The sequence below is a fragment of the Copadichromis virginalis genome, linkage group LG3, assembly GCF_057382275.1.
Source record: "Copadichromis virginalis isolate Kocher_CV1m ecotype Utaka linkage group LG3, C_Virginalis_male_GT1.1, whole genome shotgun sequence".
Lineage (NCBI taxonomy): Eukaryota > Metazoa > Chordata > Actinopteri > Cichliformes > Cichlidae > Copadichromis > Copadichromis virginalis.
The window spans coordinates 10532488-10549159 of record NC_140620.1 but is presented as its reverse complement, the minus strand read 5'-3'; the positions used below and the strand labels follow the sequence as shown (position 1 = coordinate 10549159).

The 16672-nt window shown below is 41.9% G+C and overlaps 1 protein-coding gene across 1 annotated transcript; it reads right to left on the bottom strand.

The window, feature by feature from the left end:
- Window positions 1-1827: 1827 nt before the first annotated feature.
- Window positions 1828-16193, bottom strand: LOC146712718 (uncharacterized). Its single transcript, XM_085452094.1, has 11 exons — window positions 15950-16193; window positions 15298-15645; window positions 14178-14510; window positions 13993-14100; window positions 13536-13856; window positions 12788-13114; window positions 12137-12460; window positions 10593-10919; window positions 10026-10346; window positions 5839-6165; window positions 1828-3140 (listed from the first exon to the last, which is right to left on the bottom strand). Exons 1-11 carry the CDS (start codon window positions 15984-15986, stop codon window positions 3049-3051), a joined length of 2865 nt encoding a protein of 954 aa, XP_085308220.1. The 5' UTR covers window positions 15987-16193; the 3' UTR covers window positions 1828-3048.
- Between the last annotated feature and the right edge of the window lie 479 nt (window positions 16194-16672).

The window sequence follows — 16672 nt, the reverse complement described above, 5'->3', positions numbered from 1 at the left end:
TCTGCATGCATATTTTACACACCTGTGATCATGAAAGTGATGGAACACCTGACCTGATTCAATGATCCGGATGGGTGATTGAAGCTTTTGTATATGACTTTGCGGTCCATGTTCACTGAGTATTAGTGGTATCTAGTGGACATTTGAAGACACTACGAACTGATCTCAGACTATTTTGAAATAAATCAAGTATATTTAAATACAGCACAATCACAGAAACTGTGTAAGTGGACAGTAATAACAAAATTAAGGAAAACACAAAAGTGGAAGTGACACAACTGTGAAGTTTTATATATACACTCAACAAAAATATAAACGCAACACCTTTGTTTTTGCTCCCATTCCCCATGGGATGGACGTAGAGACCTAAAATTCATTCCAGATACACAATATAACCATCCCTCCCAAACAGTGGTCACAAATCAGTCCAAATGTGTGGTAGTGGGCACATCTGCTATATTGAGATAATCCATCCCACCTCACAGGTGTGCCACATCAGGATGCTGATCTGACATCATGAGTAGTGCACAGGTGTACCTCAGACTGCCCACAACAAAAGGCCACCCTGGAATGTGCAGTTTTGTCTCACAGCAAAATGCCACAGATGCCACAAGCAATGAGGGAGCGTGCAATTGGCATGCTGACAGCAGGAATGTCAACCAGATCTGGTGAATGGAAGCATTTTACTGGATGGACTCGGAGTTTTGTGCTTTAAAAGCTTGAAAGCAGCAACAAGGAGCTGATGGCTTTGGTAGCAGCTGGAAGAAAAACAACATTAGAAAATATGATGGTGTGGTCTCAGCACTGCATACCAGAAAGTAATAATTCCAGCATATGTAACTGTTGTAGTTCCACGTTGTAGGGCTGCTGCTACCTTACACAGATTACATATCGCAGACATCTCTGCTGTAATTACACGGCAGCACAGCTGGAATCAAAGACGAGCTTTATACTTCTGTTTCCGGCACAGCTCACTGTTACACATCTGTTACATTGTTACCCTTTACAGGTGTGAATGCAGCGCTGTGAGATGTAAAAATATAAACTGAATGCAACATTGAAAAAGACCAAATTTACAGTTGAGTGTTGAATGAAATAAGCTCTATACAAAGAATCTTTGAATGGCAGAGGTGTGTGCATGTACCACAGAGCCATGGCTCCGAGTCTGACAGCGTCTGAATGTGAGCACCGCCCTACAAACATGCTTTGAGTAAATGGTAACCCTAAGTCCTGAAAATAAAGTGACCATTCATTGGACTGATAGGGATCAGCCTCTGCTGTTACCATTCTTTTCTTCTAATAATGTCATGGAGGTTGAGAGTTAGGACCCAAGATGCAGGCACAGCTGAGATACAAGTGAGTTTTATTCATAAGGTGGTGACAGACGAACCAGCAACAAGCACGAGATGACACACACTATAAAAACACAGACAGGAACATGAGGAAATGTGCAACAGGTGCCAACACAGCTGGAACTGATTGGGCACAACGAGACAAGGAAGCAAAGCAGAATACACTGAGGTAAGACACAGACCTTCAAAGTAAAACAGGAAATACACAGAGACGCAGACTGTAGGGGGAGAGAGAACACTGAGGAGCATCAGGGAGAGCACAGACATGATGGGCTGGGGAAACATGGAATAAAGCACAAGGAGTGTAAACAGGAACCAGAACTCTACACACAGGGAGACACAGGGCGTAAAGACACGAGGGGAAAGGCAATAAACTAAACTGAACAACTTATGAACCATAGAATAACTCCTAGAATAACAAATGAACTCAACATGATAAAGAAACACGAGAAATCAGGGAACACTGGGTCTGACCCAGGACCATGACAAATAATTCTCCTTTGCCTTGTTGTTTCATATCATCCTGTTGATCTTCTCATGGCTAGTTTTGAACTGCTCCGTAACAGAAATGGAAAAAGCACCTGTGAACAAGCAGTTAGAGCTTATAGAAGTCCAGTCTAATGGCACACTAAAGGTAAAGTACCACTCTGTGGGGCCTACACAGTTCCCCCACTCCATCCCTACAAATGCTTAGGGATGGGAATCGAGAGTCCCAGTAATCCAATTGGACCTTATCAGTTATTGATTTATTATATTTTATTCCTTCCTAGTTAAATTTACCCTTTTTAATTTTTCATATTTATTTCCTATCTTATTCATAGCCTTTTCCTTTTTTTGTTTTCTTTAGGTCACGAGCAGTTGTCCAAGCATTTCACTACATATCGTACTGTGTATGACTGTGTACGTGACAAATTAAAAAAAAACATTTGAATTTGAATTTGAATTTTGATTTCAGTTTTAGTTTCTGTGTCAAAGGAGGAAAACCCAAACTGTTGCTGTTTTACCTTAGAGTAATTAAGTAACGTACTGTGTTACTTTCAAGAAAAGTCTTCTGTGTATTAGGTGTAATAATGTTTTTAACTTACTTTTTTTGAGTAAACACTCATCACAACAAAGATGGGAAACACCTCCCACATGCACAAACATTTGGCCCACAGCATGTATTTAATATGCATGAATGTAATGTCTTTGATAAGCTGCTTTGACATGGTGGTGACTCTCAAAGTGGAGCCAATGAGAATCGATAAGGAATTTGAATCACTAAATTCTCATCAGTTCCCGTCCTTACAAACAATCCAAACAATCCATCATACTGAGTCAAAGTGATCGCAGGTCAGCTTTGTTGGAGATGAGACTTCAAAGTGGAACATGTGGACTGTTCCTTTATTACTACCACTGAAGGCCACGCCCCTCTGGTCATGTGATCATGTGGTTGTAGGACGCTCCTCTTCCTCAGAGGATCCACCTGTGCTTCCTCTCCTCTCTCCTCCACCTGTTACAGTGAGGGAACGTCCTCCATGATGGAGGAGCTGCTGGAAAGTGCTGAGAGTTTCCTCCAGAGTGAGACCTCTGTCACAGTTCAGAGGATCTACGGCAGCAGAGACCTTCATGGACACTAAAAGTCTCAAACACACAACAACAACATCACACTGACTCCACTCTGACATCACTGATCAATAATCAAAGAACACACAGATCAAACTGATTGATCAGCCATCAGAGGAGTCGGATCAATGGAGCTGCTTCTGTTCCTGATGTCCCCTGTTTGATCCTGGACCTGAACTCTCCCTGCAGAGGAGACACAACACAGTCAGACACACAAAACTCGCTTCCTTCCTCAGACATAATCAGTGAAAACTGGTCCAGTGAGGTCCTGCAGAGAGTTTTCAATAACACAGGAGATGTGCTAACTCCAGAGTTCGGGGAAGCCCAGATGACAGTAAGCTGGGTTGAGCCACAGTCTGAGGAGCAGAGCACAGAAGCACTATTGACCATCATCCTGCTGGTCTATGCACACTTAATCTACTTCATCACTGTGTCATTCTCCTTATTCAACAGTCTTTGTTTGGTTATAGTTCATAGTTTTGATGCATGATTCATAGAGTTATGATGTCTTTGTGTTTCCCTGGTGAGTATTAATAACAGGTAGAACCTTAGATTTCTGAAACAATTAAAATATTCAGTAGGCGTTAAAGTAAAATCCTAAAACAGGACACCTACACTGCATTACTGTTTGTACACAGACTGAGCGGATGTTTGAATTCAGGTTTTATATTTCCTCTTTACTCTCAAACCTTCTTTTTTTTTTTTTTTGTCATTTTGCCATAAAAAAAGGCAGGTAATGTTTTTATTTTTTTAAATACTCAATGTTTGGGTTTTAATTTTAAAAGCCTACAAATATTGTACTTGATAATAAAATCATGACTTACATTGATAACAAATTAAAGCTGAGTTACATTTTACACACATTAAAAGCAAATAAAATATATAAGTAATATATATTTGTTTTGAAATTCAGTTTCACATATTTATAGACATAGAACAGCTTGGAGAATAAGTGCTGCACTGAAAATTACTATGTTGTTATATTAATTATGTTTTAACAAAGCAAGCAGAACTAAAACACACACACACACACACACACACACACACACAAACAACCTCTGAATAACTGAAAGACAGTAAAATGATTTTCTTTTGGTCATTTCTCTAAGTCTAAATGAGCTTCAGTCTGGAGAAAATAAAAGACTGCATTCAAAATGCAATGACTGTTGCAGACTGTTTAACAGGATGGCAGGGGTCCTATAATAGTATAGACATCCAGCTCATGAGACAATAGGTCCCATGATTGCAGTGCATTATGAGTAGCTACCAAAGAATATGAGACCATTTTATAGGACCAGATGTATCCTATGGTCCAAACAGTATTCCCTCATTATGGCCCAATATTGTTTGATGCTAATATGTCCCTTCACACCGCTAGACAAATTCTAAAGTGGTTTAATAAACACTGGGATGCAGTCAAATCGCTTTTAAAGCCCCATTAATATAAGCATCATTACAATTTTATGTGAATGCTAGTGGGAAGCAGATTAATGCCATCTTTGTTGTTGAAAAACATAACAAACAAGCAGGAAAATAACAACAAGCTAAAATGATATTTTCAGTTTGATAATTTGTTTAATATTCCAGCTTGCGAGTACTCTTCTTCTTCTTCTTCTTCTTTTGCAAACAAACCGATAGGGAATGGACTGTGACAGTCTACATGAGACGTTTAAAATGTATGGACTTAAAGGAACTTCAGTTTTTAACTAATAGTATAAGGGAACTTTGCATGCTACCCTGTGATAATGGCTTGCAACAGGCAAAGAAAATATTATGGGGGGAAAAAAGATTCTATCAAAACCACAGTACAGCTCAATGAAGCCGAATGATCTCTCTCAAGCTCGACTGGATAAAGTCAAACGCCTTGGTTGTGGACATCAATCCTGTTTATGACTGTTAGGCTGGAGGATGTTTTCCAGCTCTGCTGTTCAACACAGACCCTTACAGCAAAATCTCTCAAACCTTCGAACAGCAGCGAGTCTGCAGCTGAGACAACAACAACTCAAACTGCTGGTTATTTTCAGAGTTTTGTTTTAAAATCACTTGGAACCGTCATGTTTTCAGTGATTCTTTTATTTCCAGCATGTTTTAAAAGCATCACAGATCCTGTGCTGGCGGAATATGTTCTATATGTGCAGGTTCAGCCATACTTTACTGAAACCACTGAGCGAAGCACCAACTGTGCATCGCCTTGTCACAACAATGTGTTTATTAATTTAAGGTTTTTGAAACTGTACACAGGTTTTTATTTCTTTTAGCTGTTGCTAAATCTCTATTACACTGATGGAACTGGATGCTGACCTTGCTTTGTAGTACAGGACCCAGAAAGATATAATATCAGCAAAGTTCATCACAGTCAGGATTTATTGACCTTAGTGAAACGTAAAATCCCATACTGAGTATGTTTACTGTGGTTATCTGTGGTTTAACTTTCTCTGTTGGGCTTCTGCCTAAACTGAGTACACTTAAACTCTAATGTTTAGCACCCATAGCCTAAAAGACGAGCAGCACCAGCTGAGGCTTGTCAGCTCAGGTGAAAGGATTACAAAACCACCCCATCTACAGGAGCTCTACACCAAATGGTGGTGAACGAGAGTCATGAGCCCTCATAGGAAGCCCAGTCACACCAAAAACAGAACATCTTCTGATGGGCAAGACAGAAAACGAGCCGGAGCTTCTAACCTCATATCATCATACTGAAAAATACCAGCACTAAAGTCCCTCCCTCACTACTCAAATACTGACTCATGAACATCTGTCGTTATTGCTCTGTTAATGCTAATTTTTCTATGGTTGCATTTCTTTCTTTAATTATTCTGAAATCGTAACAGCCATTTAACGGTGCATTAACTTACATATCAGAGTAAAGACACAAACAAACCTGTGACTGTGAGCAGCACTGTTTGTTTCCTCCAGATGTCCCCACTGATGACCACACAGCTGTATTCTCCACTGTCTCTCTCTGTGGGCTGTTTCAGGGTCAGACTGAGGTCTCCAGTTTTCAGCAGGTCTTCATTCACTCTTGTTCGGTCTCTGTAAACCTGGTGCTGTTTGTCCTGCTGGTCAGATCCACTCTGACACATGTGCACCATCATGTATTCTGGTTTATATCGTTCCCACTTCACTGTGGCCTTTTCAGGAAGCTCAGCTGTTGTTTGGAAAGGCAGCTTTGCAAACTCCACCCCCTCCTCTACGTCTACATGACAGTCTGAGTGGACAAAAAAGACAACACACACAACATGACCTCTATAGAAGGCAACAGATGGTTTTCACAGTTTCACAGTTGTAGAGAAATCTTTAGAACAGAAGCAGATCTCAGAATAAAAAATAAAAGAGGCAGAAATCTTTTTAATTCAGTTCAAATCCAGTCTTTAAAAAAAAAACACCCTTGTGTCCTGAATGCAAACTGACAGCCGATTTAATGGGAGAGAGACTTTACAACTAATATGTTCAGATTAGTTGAACATATTAGTTGTTCTTTACGAGGCCACAAAGTGAAGCAGACAGGCAGTGGAAGTTCATATTCATTTACAACTAAACGTTGTCTTCCACTTTTAGAAACTCTGGGAATCACATGTTAGCCTGCTGTTATGGTCCCTGCACTGGGCAATGTGTTTTGTTTTGGGGGTTTTTATGTGTTGTCTCTCGCTCCTCTGCCTGGGCGGTGCTCATCAGGGGCTCGCGCCTCTGGCCCACACACCTGTTCTCAATCACTGATTTTCAGGATCCTGAGCTCTATTTAAGAGAGCGGTTCTGTGCTACTCATCGCTGGACCGTTGACTAGCCTGCATCTACCCCGGACCGGTCCCCATAAACCTGAGTGTGGTAATACGATACTGTAAGGTTTCGAAGATATAATGGAGCCTGATCATTCATGAACACACCTGCCTCCATTTCCCAACACTGACTGAAAGGTTACACGCAGAAACAGGTAATGCTATCAAAAGTAATTATTGTATCCAAAACCATGTTTCTGAGAGTGTGAGGTCCAAATGTAATAACTTCAGTTTCTCTGAATTTGTAAACAGGAAGAGGTCATCCAGGCCTTCATGACCTTTATGCAGTGTTTTATAATATTTCTTAGGGGTGGGATGCGTGACATAAACAGTGTTGATTCCACCACACACTTTAATGTGTGAAGAAGACTGCTCACACACATGGACATATTGGAATCTGTCAGAAGTCTATAATTTAAACTATATCCTGTCATGGTCCAGGTGAGTGGCATGCTTGTTTGCTGTGCTCTAGGGCTCCTCCTCTGGGTGGAGACCTTCATTCCACCTGGGAGCTGCACCTGAGGCTGATTATGTCGGCAATATTTAAGACCAGCGCTCACAACCACTCGTCGCCTGAACGTCTGCTAATCACCATTAGTGCTAATCCGTTCATGTCTGTTGCCGATTGTTAGTATTTGTGCTAATCTTTTGCTCTGTCTTCAGCTAAATCCACAGACCACGCCTGCAAACTGTCACCGCTTACACAGTCTGGTTGCTGGTCACTTTTGCCAACCATTTTGTGTCAGTCATAGCAGTCCCAGCTCACAGTGTGTTCATCTGCCCTAACCTTTGTATATACTCCCCCAGCCCAAGTGTTTTTAATCACAGTTTTCACTCAGTCACTATTTCACTCCACCTGTATATAGCCACTAAACTCCATATTAGTGTGTATTCACGTTTTTTTCACTTGTTGTAATAAATTCTTGCCACGTTCATCCGGTGTCGGTGTTTAATCTGTTTGAGTCCAATCCGCCCTGCACAGCCCGCGCCGTGACAATTTCCTTTAATACAAATGTTGCATTCTAGCATCTGTAATCTAATGCTGTGGTCGGCAGCATCAGTTGCTACGATAAGGACCAGCACAGAGATGACTCCACTTTCAGAAACCATAATAAGATCATTTTTATCTTTCACCAGTGCTGCTTTGGTGCTGTGATGAACTTTAAATACAGACTGAAGCTCTTAAAACAAACCACCTTCTACAAATGATCACACGCTGATTTATAATCACTTTTTAAGGAGTTTAGGAAAAAAACTGAAAGCTCAAATTTGATCTATGATCATTCTGTCTCAGCTACACCTGTTGCTCAAACAAACACAAATCTTTACCTGAACATCAGAGGAAAAAAATCCACAGGAGAGAAACACTGCTAATAGAAATTATAGTGATGTGAAAAACTGTTTGACCCCTACTGATGTCCCACTGTCACCCTGTGTTCACACTTAAAAGTTTCACTTCATCAAACATATTTTAACCCTCTCCAGGCCGGCGTTGCAGATTTGCAACAAGTAAAGGCTCACACCCCGATTACCCACATGCATATTTTATGAGTTGTTTTACTCAGAAGTACCACTGCAGGTATTCTTTTGTGCATCAGCAACAAAAACTTAATTTGAGCCTGAGAGGGTTAATATATTTGATATACTTAATACCACTTTTAAATCGCATCTTAAAACTCATGTATTCAAAATTGCATACCCTTCATTATGATTTTCTTGTACTAATGTAAAGTGACCTTCAGGGTCTTTAATAAAATAAAATGTATTATGATATTATGTGATAGTGAAGCCCGAGATATCCAAACTTGCCTTAACTAACATGAAAATAAACATAATTAAGTGTTTTTCATAACTTTTGATGAGTCATTAAAGCACAGCGGAGGAATTTTGCTTCACTACCTGCAGAATTACTGTACGCGTACTGTAATCGGATTACAGTAACGTGCTACTCTCTGAGACTGGAGTCAACTAGGGCGCTCCAGTACCTCCATTTTGGTCTTTCTGAGTTGTTCAGAGGTGAACTTCCTGCTGTGTTCTGGATGTCTGACTGCTGCTGAGTTCTCTTAGTTAAACGCTGTTAGACTGATGCAGATGTAAGAGGACTCAAACCTTACAAAACGTCCAGCTTTGGTCTCATCAGCGTATTCCTCTACCGAGTTTGATGTTTCACAGAAAATGTGATGCAAACCTTTTTCTTTTTGCTCAGCAGTGGTTTTTATCTTGAAATGCTGCCATGCAGGCCATTTTTGCTCAATCTCTTTCTTATAGTGGGGTCATGAACTCTGACCTCACCTTTGGGAAGTGAGGCCTGCAGTTCTTTGGAGTTAATGAGCTGTTGAGCTTTTGGGGTCACTTTGGCCGGCTCATAGGAAGGTTCACCATGTTCCACAGTTTCTCCTTTTGTGGATAATATCTGTGGTTTGTGGTAAATAGTGACCTGATGTGTTGCTTTTCAGGTCTGTTTTCAGATGATTTCTATTTAGTGAATTTCTTGATTCTGGCAATAATGTGGCCACACCTGAGTGTGGATAGTGAAAGTGAACTCAGCTTTCCAAACATGTGTTTTCATACAGGTGGGTTTGGATCATCTTTTGCCCAAAATAAATGAAATCATCATTTAAAAACTGTGTTTTGTATTTAGTCAACTTATCCTTATCTAATATTATAAACTGATTATCTGAGTGGGGCGAACATGCAATATGGAAAAATAATCAAGAAGAGGAACGAGTTTTTTCACAGCACAATAACCAAACTTTAACGTCTCTGCTTTCATGAGTTTGTCTCAACAAAAAAGTGTTAAAGATTTTTTGTAAGATATTTTTTAGCATACATTTTTGAGGTAGCATTTTAAAATGCTACCATCAGTCAGCTCCCTTTGGCCCCAAACTCAATCAGAGACATTTCAGTGGGAAACCGCTTTCACCCTCAGGCAGCTTTAAATGAATATAGTAGAAATCATTTAACAGCAGGCCTCACAGTAAGAAGGTCCTGAGTTTGATTCCACTCCCATGTCCGCGTGGGTTCTCTCCGGGTTCCTCCATGCAGTTAGTGCCGTTAGATCATTGGTCATTCTAAACTGCTCAAAGGTGTGAGTGTGAGTGCGAATGAACGTCTGTCTGTCTCTATGTGTTAGGTGACCTGTCCGCTCTGTGGTAGCTGGATGGTCTCCAACCCCCCGTAACCCTGACAAGGATAAGAGAATGAACGGGTGGATACTAATACAAAATACACTACTGACTGGAAGCAGAAAATTAGATGATGCAAACCTCTGACCTGTATCTACAGCACTGACCTCTGACTTTCAGCTGCACTTCCTTCTTCAGCAGGATGTTTCCCTCCCTGTAGACGGTGCAGGTGTAGACTTGTGTGTCTCCATCTGTGGGGTGTTTCAGGGTCAGACTGAGGTCTCCAGTTTTCAGCAGGTCTTCATTCATCTCCGTTCGGCCTCTGTAAGCCTGGTCCTGTTCTTCAGGCTGGTCAGAGCCGTTCTCATACACGTGGACCTTTCCGTATTTACCCATCCACTCCACTTTAGTGTCTTCAGGCAGGTTTCCTGTGGTTTTAAAAGGCAGCTTGACAGGCTCCACCCCTGAATCCACCTCCAGTTTTTGGACTGAGAAGACAGAAAAGCACAAACTTATAACTTAAACATGACAACAGTTTAAGCTGTTTTGGAGAGGTTTCATGTTTGGAAAATGCTATTGTCTGCTGGCGGGAATGAAGGAGACAACGAGTCTCTTGATTGCACTATTAGTTATGTTAAATTATTGTTTCTTTCTTTAATTAATCTGCAGATGAACTCGTAACAACCATTTAACGGTGCATTAACTTACATATCAGAGTAAAGACACAAACAAACCTGTGACTGTGAGCAGCACTGTTTTCTTCCTCCAGATGTCCCCACTGATGACCACACAGCTGTATTCTCCACTGTCTCTCTCTGTGGGCTGTTTCAGGGTCAGACTGAGGTCTCCAGTTTTCAGCAGGTCTTCATTCACTCTTGTTCGGTCTCTGTAAACCTGGTGCTGTTTGTGAGGCTGGTCAGATCCACTCTGACACATGTGCACCATCATGTATTCTGGTTTATATCGTTCCCACTTCACTGTGGCCTTTTCAGGAAGCTCAGCTGTGGTTTGGAAAGGCAGCTTTGCAGACTCCACCCCCTCCTCTACATCTACATGACAGTCTGAGGGGATGAGGAATATACAGCATGACCTCTTGTGACCTTGTGCTGCTTAGTTTCGACAGTTTAACAGATGCAGAAAAAGCTAAAGAAAAATGTTGCAGTCATTGCAGGAGCTCCTATAAAACTGGCCTCATGTGGGTCTCTCCTGCCTTTGATACCACCCTGTTTTGTTCAGCTGACTTTAATCAGCAATTAGAGCTACTTAAGACTAAAGAAAGGTGAGCTCTAGTGCCAAAGAGGATCTGAGGATTCAGGAATGACGGACGATTAACAGCCAGGAGGTGGCAGTAATGCAACAGTTTTGGATGCAAGCTGCCGTTAAACTGAAGAAGAAGAAGAAGAAGCTCTAGTGCCAGGCATCCTTGTTGGTTTTGTAGCTGGTGTGAGTGTGCAGTGGCACTTTTAGGGAAACAAAACAAGTGTGGCCTTTCTGTGATCTCAGAAAATGGAAGCTTGGAATTGGCAATATTTCATTTTTGAATATTTCACTTGTAGGTGTCTAGAATAATGTTACCTTGGAAAATACAACTTCCCAGTTAAGTTAGGTGAGTGTCTGTCTGAGTTTAAGTTCTTACTTCAAGCACTATTTGCATAGATAAGATAAGATAAACCTTTATCAGTCCCAGTATGGTCACGGCACAAAGCGGACAATACAAAGTTAAGGGCAGCAAAAATTACGAAAAACAGTAGAATAGAATAAAATAAAATAAAATGCTGTACAAAAGAGAATAAAATAGTTTAGCCTTATTTTCAGAGTAATCTGGGGTGGGGATAAGTTCTCTGTTGGGGACAGGAAATTGAGGGCTCTTGTCACTGAAGAACTTTTTGCCAAATGTGAAGGTTGGCAGGCAACTGTGAAGGGGGCTCAAGTCACTTTGCTCTTCTTTAAATAATCATTTATTTTCCTCCCACACAGCATATACAGTGCAATACAAATACACGTATTCTTCTTTTTTATTACTAAGTTATTATACTGTGTTGTGTTGCGTTGTGATGTGTCGTATCGTGTTGTGTTGTGCGACTGTGCAATGACAATAAAGAGTTATCTTCTTATCTTCATATTAATTTAGGGCCACTTTAAAATTCCATAATCAGTCAGTTCACTTTGGCTCCTTCACTGGGAACCAGTTTTGCCTTCAGTTAGCTTTTTATTTCTACTCATCACAACTACTTAGAAAGCAAAATTCAAACCTCAGACCTGTAACTACACCACTGACCTCTGACTTTCAGCTCCACTTCTTTCTTCATCAGGATGTTTCCCTCCCTGCTGTAGACGGTGCAGGTGTAGGTGGAGTTGTCTCTCTCTGTGGGGTATTTCAGGGTCAGACTGAGGTCTCCAGGTTTCAGCAGGTCTTTTTTCATCTTCGTTCGGCCTCTGTAATCCTGTTCCTGTTCTTCAGGCCGGTCAGAGCCGTTCTCATACACGTGGACCTTTCCATATTTGTCCTTCCACACCACCTTAATGTCTTTAGACACTTGAACTAAGGTTTTGCAGGGCAGCTGGACAGACTCCCTGCCTGAATCCACCTCCACCTTGTGAACTGAGAGAAACAAAGCACAACACGATGACATGAGCAGCAGCATTGAGAATGTTTTATTTGACTGGATAACTTTTCCAGTAAAATCCATTCTGACTGGACACATTTGATGACGATGAGCAGAAGCAGGCAGAGAGAAGAAAACGCTCTTATTTTTATTTGTGTGTAATTGACACCTGATGGGATGGGACTACACTGTTAAAGCTAATAATATAAAAATGACAACAGTCACCTGTTCAAACTGGTTACATCTGTTAGATTCTTTGACATTTAACTAATCAGATCATTTTAAATAAACACTGACCTTTGACCTGTATCTACAGAACTGACCTCTGACAGTGAGCAGCACTTCCTTCTTCATCAGGATGTTTCCCTGCTGATTGTAGAGCGTACAAGTGTAGGTGTTTGTGTCACAGCCTGTGGGCTGTTTCAGGGTCAGACTGAGGTCTCCAGTTTTCAGCAGGTCTTCATTCATCTTCGTTCGGTCTCTGTAATCCTGGTGCTGTTCTTCAGGCTGGTCAGAGCCGTTCTCATACACGTGGACCTTCCTGTTTTTCATGTCCTTCCACTCCACTTTAGCGTCTTTAGGCAGGAAAACTGTGGTTTTGCAGATCAGCTGGACAGACTCCACCCCTGAATCCACCTCCACCTTATCACCTGAGATGACAACAAAGTATCTTTTACTAGAGCAATGTTATTCTCTTTATTATGTATTTTGTATTCCTTTTCTTTGTACAGTTGTACAAAAAGAGAGAGAGAATTTATTTCCATCGTTGAATCACAACAAGCAGCCTGTTTCTTTGACGATAAGGTGCTGGGAACAATAGCTAAAATTATGTTGTCTCTAAACAAACTTTAGTGAGGACAGCATGAGCACTAAAATGATTTTTGTTGACTGGATAAGTTAAAATATTTCCAGTAAAATCCGTTCTGACTGGTTCCAGTCTCAGAAATGACCAACTATAGATGGGACATGAAAAAGTCTGTGTATTGAAGGAACGGAGGAGCTTTGAGCCAACTGATACTTGGCACACTATTACAATGAATCTGACCTTTGACCTGTATCTACAGAACTGACCTCTGACAGTGAGCAGCACTTCCTTCTTCATCAGAATCTTTTGCCTCCGGCTGTAGACGGTGCAGGTGTAGGTGTCACTGTCTTTGGGATGTTTCAGGGTCAGACTGAGGTCTCTAGCTTTCAGCCATTTCCTCTTCATCTCCGTTCGGCCTCTGTAAACCTGGTGCTGTTCTTCATTCTGGTCAGAGCCGTTCTTATACACGTGGACCTTCCTGTCTTTCATGTCCTTCCACTCCACTTTAGCGTCTTTAGACAGCCAAACTGTGGTTTTGCAGGGCAGCTGGACAGACTCCACCTCTGAATCCACCTCCACCTTGTAACCTTTGAGGACAACAAAGGACAACATGATGACGTCAGCAGCAGCTGTGAACAAGTTTGTGTGAGCCACAGTCAAGGAGCCACCAGAGGACACCTGCTAACCATCGGCATTATGGGTAGTGTAGTAGGAGACACTCACCTGACATGAAATACTGTCGGAAATAATATATGAGACCTCCAGAAACCACAAGAAGAACCAGGAGAAACAGGAGCACAAGAACAGCTTTCGCCCAGGATGGAAATGGTTCTGTACAGAAACATAAAAATATGACCTCTGACCTGTATCTACATCTCTGACCTTTGACCTGTGGCATCATCACTGACCTTTGACCTTCAGCACTACTTTCTGTCTCAGGATGTCTTTGTCCCTGTAGATGGTGCAGATGTATCCTCCACCGTCTCTCTCTGTGGGGTATTTCAGGGTCAGGCTGAGGTCTCCAGTTCTCAGCAGGTCTTTGTTCATCTTTGTGCGACCACAGTAACGGTCGTCCTGGTTCTTAAGGTGGTCACTTCTGTTTGGATACACATGGATCATCATGAGTTCTCGGTCAGAGCGAGTCCACTCCACTGTGGTGTCCTCAGGCAGGTCAGGTGTTGTTTTGCAGGGCAGGATGACGGAGTCTGAGCCTTCCTCCACTTTAACCACCACTTGCTGGTCTGTGAGGACAATAAACCACAACATCAGCTGTAGAAGCAGACAATAGGAGTCGTAGCACTGATCTAATCTGGGTATGTTTTGCCAATTGTGATTGTATACAAGAACCATACTTTTCAACAATAAAAGTTAAATAATAACTGCTTCCTATTTCAAAGCTACATTTACTTTATTGCTCTTTTTCAGTGAACGTAAAGATTTGAAGCACTGATGTCAAAGAGCCTGAAATTACAACAACCTTGACCTGAGGTCACTCTGCAACAATGCTATCTAAGCAAGCACTTGGTGACAGTGAGAAGGAAAAGTTCCTTTTAACAGGAAAAAAGCTTAAATATTTATATTTTATGTGACCACCCATAAAACTTAAATTCTGTTTCTTTGCTTTACTTTTTCCTACTGAAAACGTCATCAGTGCAGGCTCTGCACACGAACAAACAAATACAAATCATCTTTTTATGGGAATTTGAATCCAATATTCCTGAGAGTTTCCTTCTCTTTTTGGTGAACAGGGCCTCAAATGAAAACCACATTTTCTGAACTCAATGATCCGAACTCAAAATGGACCAATCTTTAGAACTAACGTTTGTCCAGAAAAGGTAAAAAATTATAATTCACAACAGTAAAGAGATATCATTAATGTGTCAAGCCCCAGCATGTTACAGTGCTTTAACTCGACATGACCGTGACTGTTAGACTGTTACGACTATCAGGACACTTTGGATGAACATTGATTTGTTTGATTTCTGCTGTTTCAGCTTCTTACAGGCAGAGTTACACTGTACTGCTGACCTTTGACCTGCAGCTGTACATCTCCCACTCTAACTTTATTTCTTTCATTGCTGAGTGTGCAGGTGTATTTTCCGCTGTCAGTCAGCTGGAGGTTTTTCAGAGTGAGGCTGAAGTCTCCAGAGTCCAGAGCATCAGGCCTCATCGATGTGCGCCCGCTGTAACGCTGGTTTTGTCCTCTGAGATCATCGGTTTCTTGTTGTCTCACGTGGACAGATTGGGGATTGAGATCGTTGCGAGTCCATGTTACTGTGGGGTCCACAGGTGGTAAACCTGAGTACTGACAGGGCAGCAGGACAGATCTTTCCCCCTCATTCACCTCCACCAACACAGCCAGGGCATGCTGGGAAACTGAGGACATATAAACAGACAAACAAATTATCTGTGACCTGTGGATTACAGCAAGAAATCACAGCTTAATCTGAACATGTTTAATGTAGATGTATTCTGCTGTTAGTGTAGTTACACATGCTCATAGTTATAAGGGAAATGTTAATGAATGTTGTGATGCATTCACGGGAAAATTTCTGCTCAGTTCAAAGAGGACGGGAAGCACAAACCTGCACGATCTCCTCCTGCTGCACTTCAACACATTAAAGAGAGAGAGATGAAAGAAAAGCTGATGATGAGAGCAGAGAGAGGAAGGTGTACTTACCGTGCAGGAGGATCACAAACACCACAAACATCTTCATGTTCCTGTCAAACTCAGAGACTCTTTAAAAGCCCTTCAGGACATCAGCTCACAGCAGCTTCACTTTCCTCTGCTGATCATCTACTGACACTCTCACACTGCTTCACTGTCACAGCTCAGAGTTCAGCTTCACACTTTGTTAAAGCACATCTGTGGAATGAAGTCCGGCCGGCCACAGATCACTTCTGAGGAAAGAGGAGGACGTCGGCTTTCCTCGTAGTTTCACGCTCGAGCGCTCCGGTTGGAGGCGGCTGCTGCGGCCTCACCCTGACACGCACAAAGCTCCGCCTCCAGTCCTGACGCTGAAACATCCACTGTAGCTACAACGATGCAGATGTGACCCTCAGCAGCTGGATTTCCTCTCCATAGATGTGTTTCCATGCAGATCATGGACATAAAGCAGCTCCAGGATGAAGAGTGTGAAAGAACTTCTTCCACTACAGTATTCATTACAGCACTGTGGCACTCCACAAACCCTCACACTGTCTCAATCCCTGTTTCCAGTTTGACTGAGAGAAGGCCTGAAGCTCAGCCAATCACAGGACAGGAAGTGATCAGCTGACAGTGATTTGAAGCTGTCAGGGTGAGGCTGCTTCATGCAGGTGTGAAACTATGAGGAAGCTGAACGCCTCCTCTTTCCTCAGCAGTGATCTGTGGCAGTCTGCCATCATGTTTGGCTGCTCACAC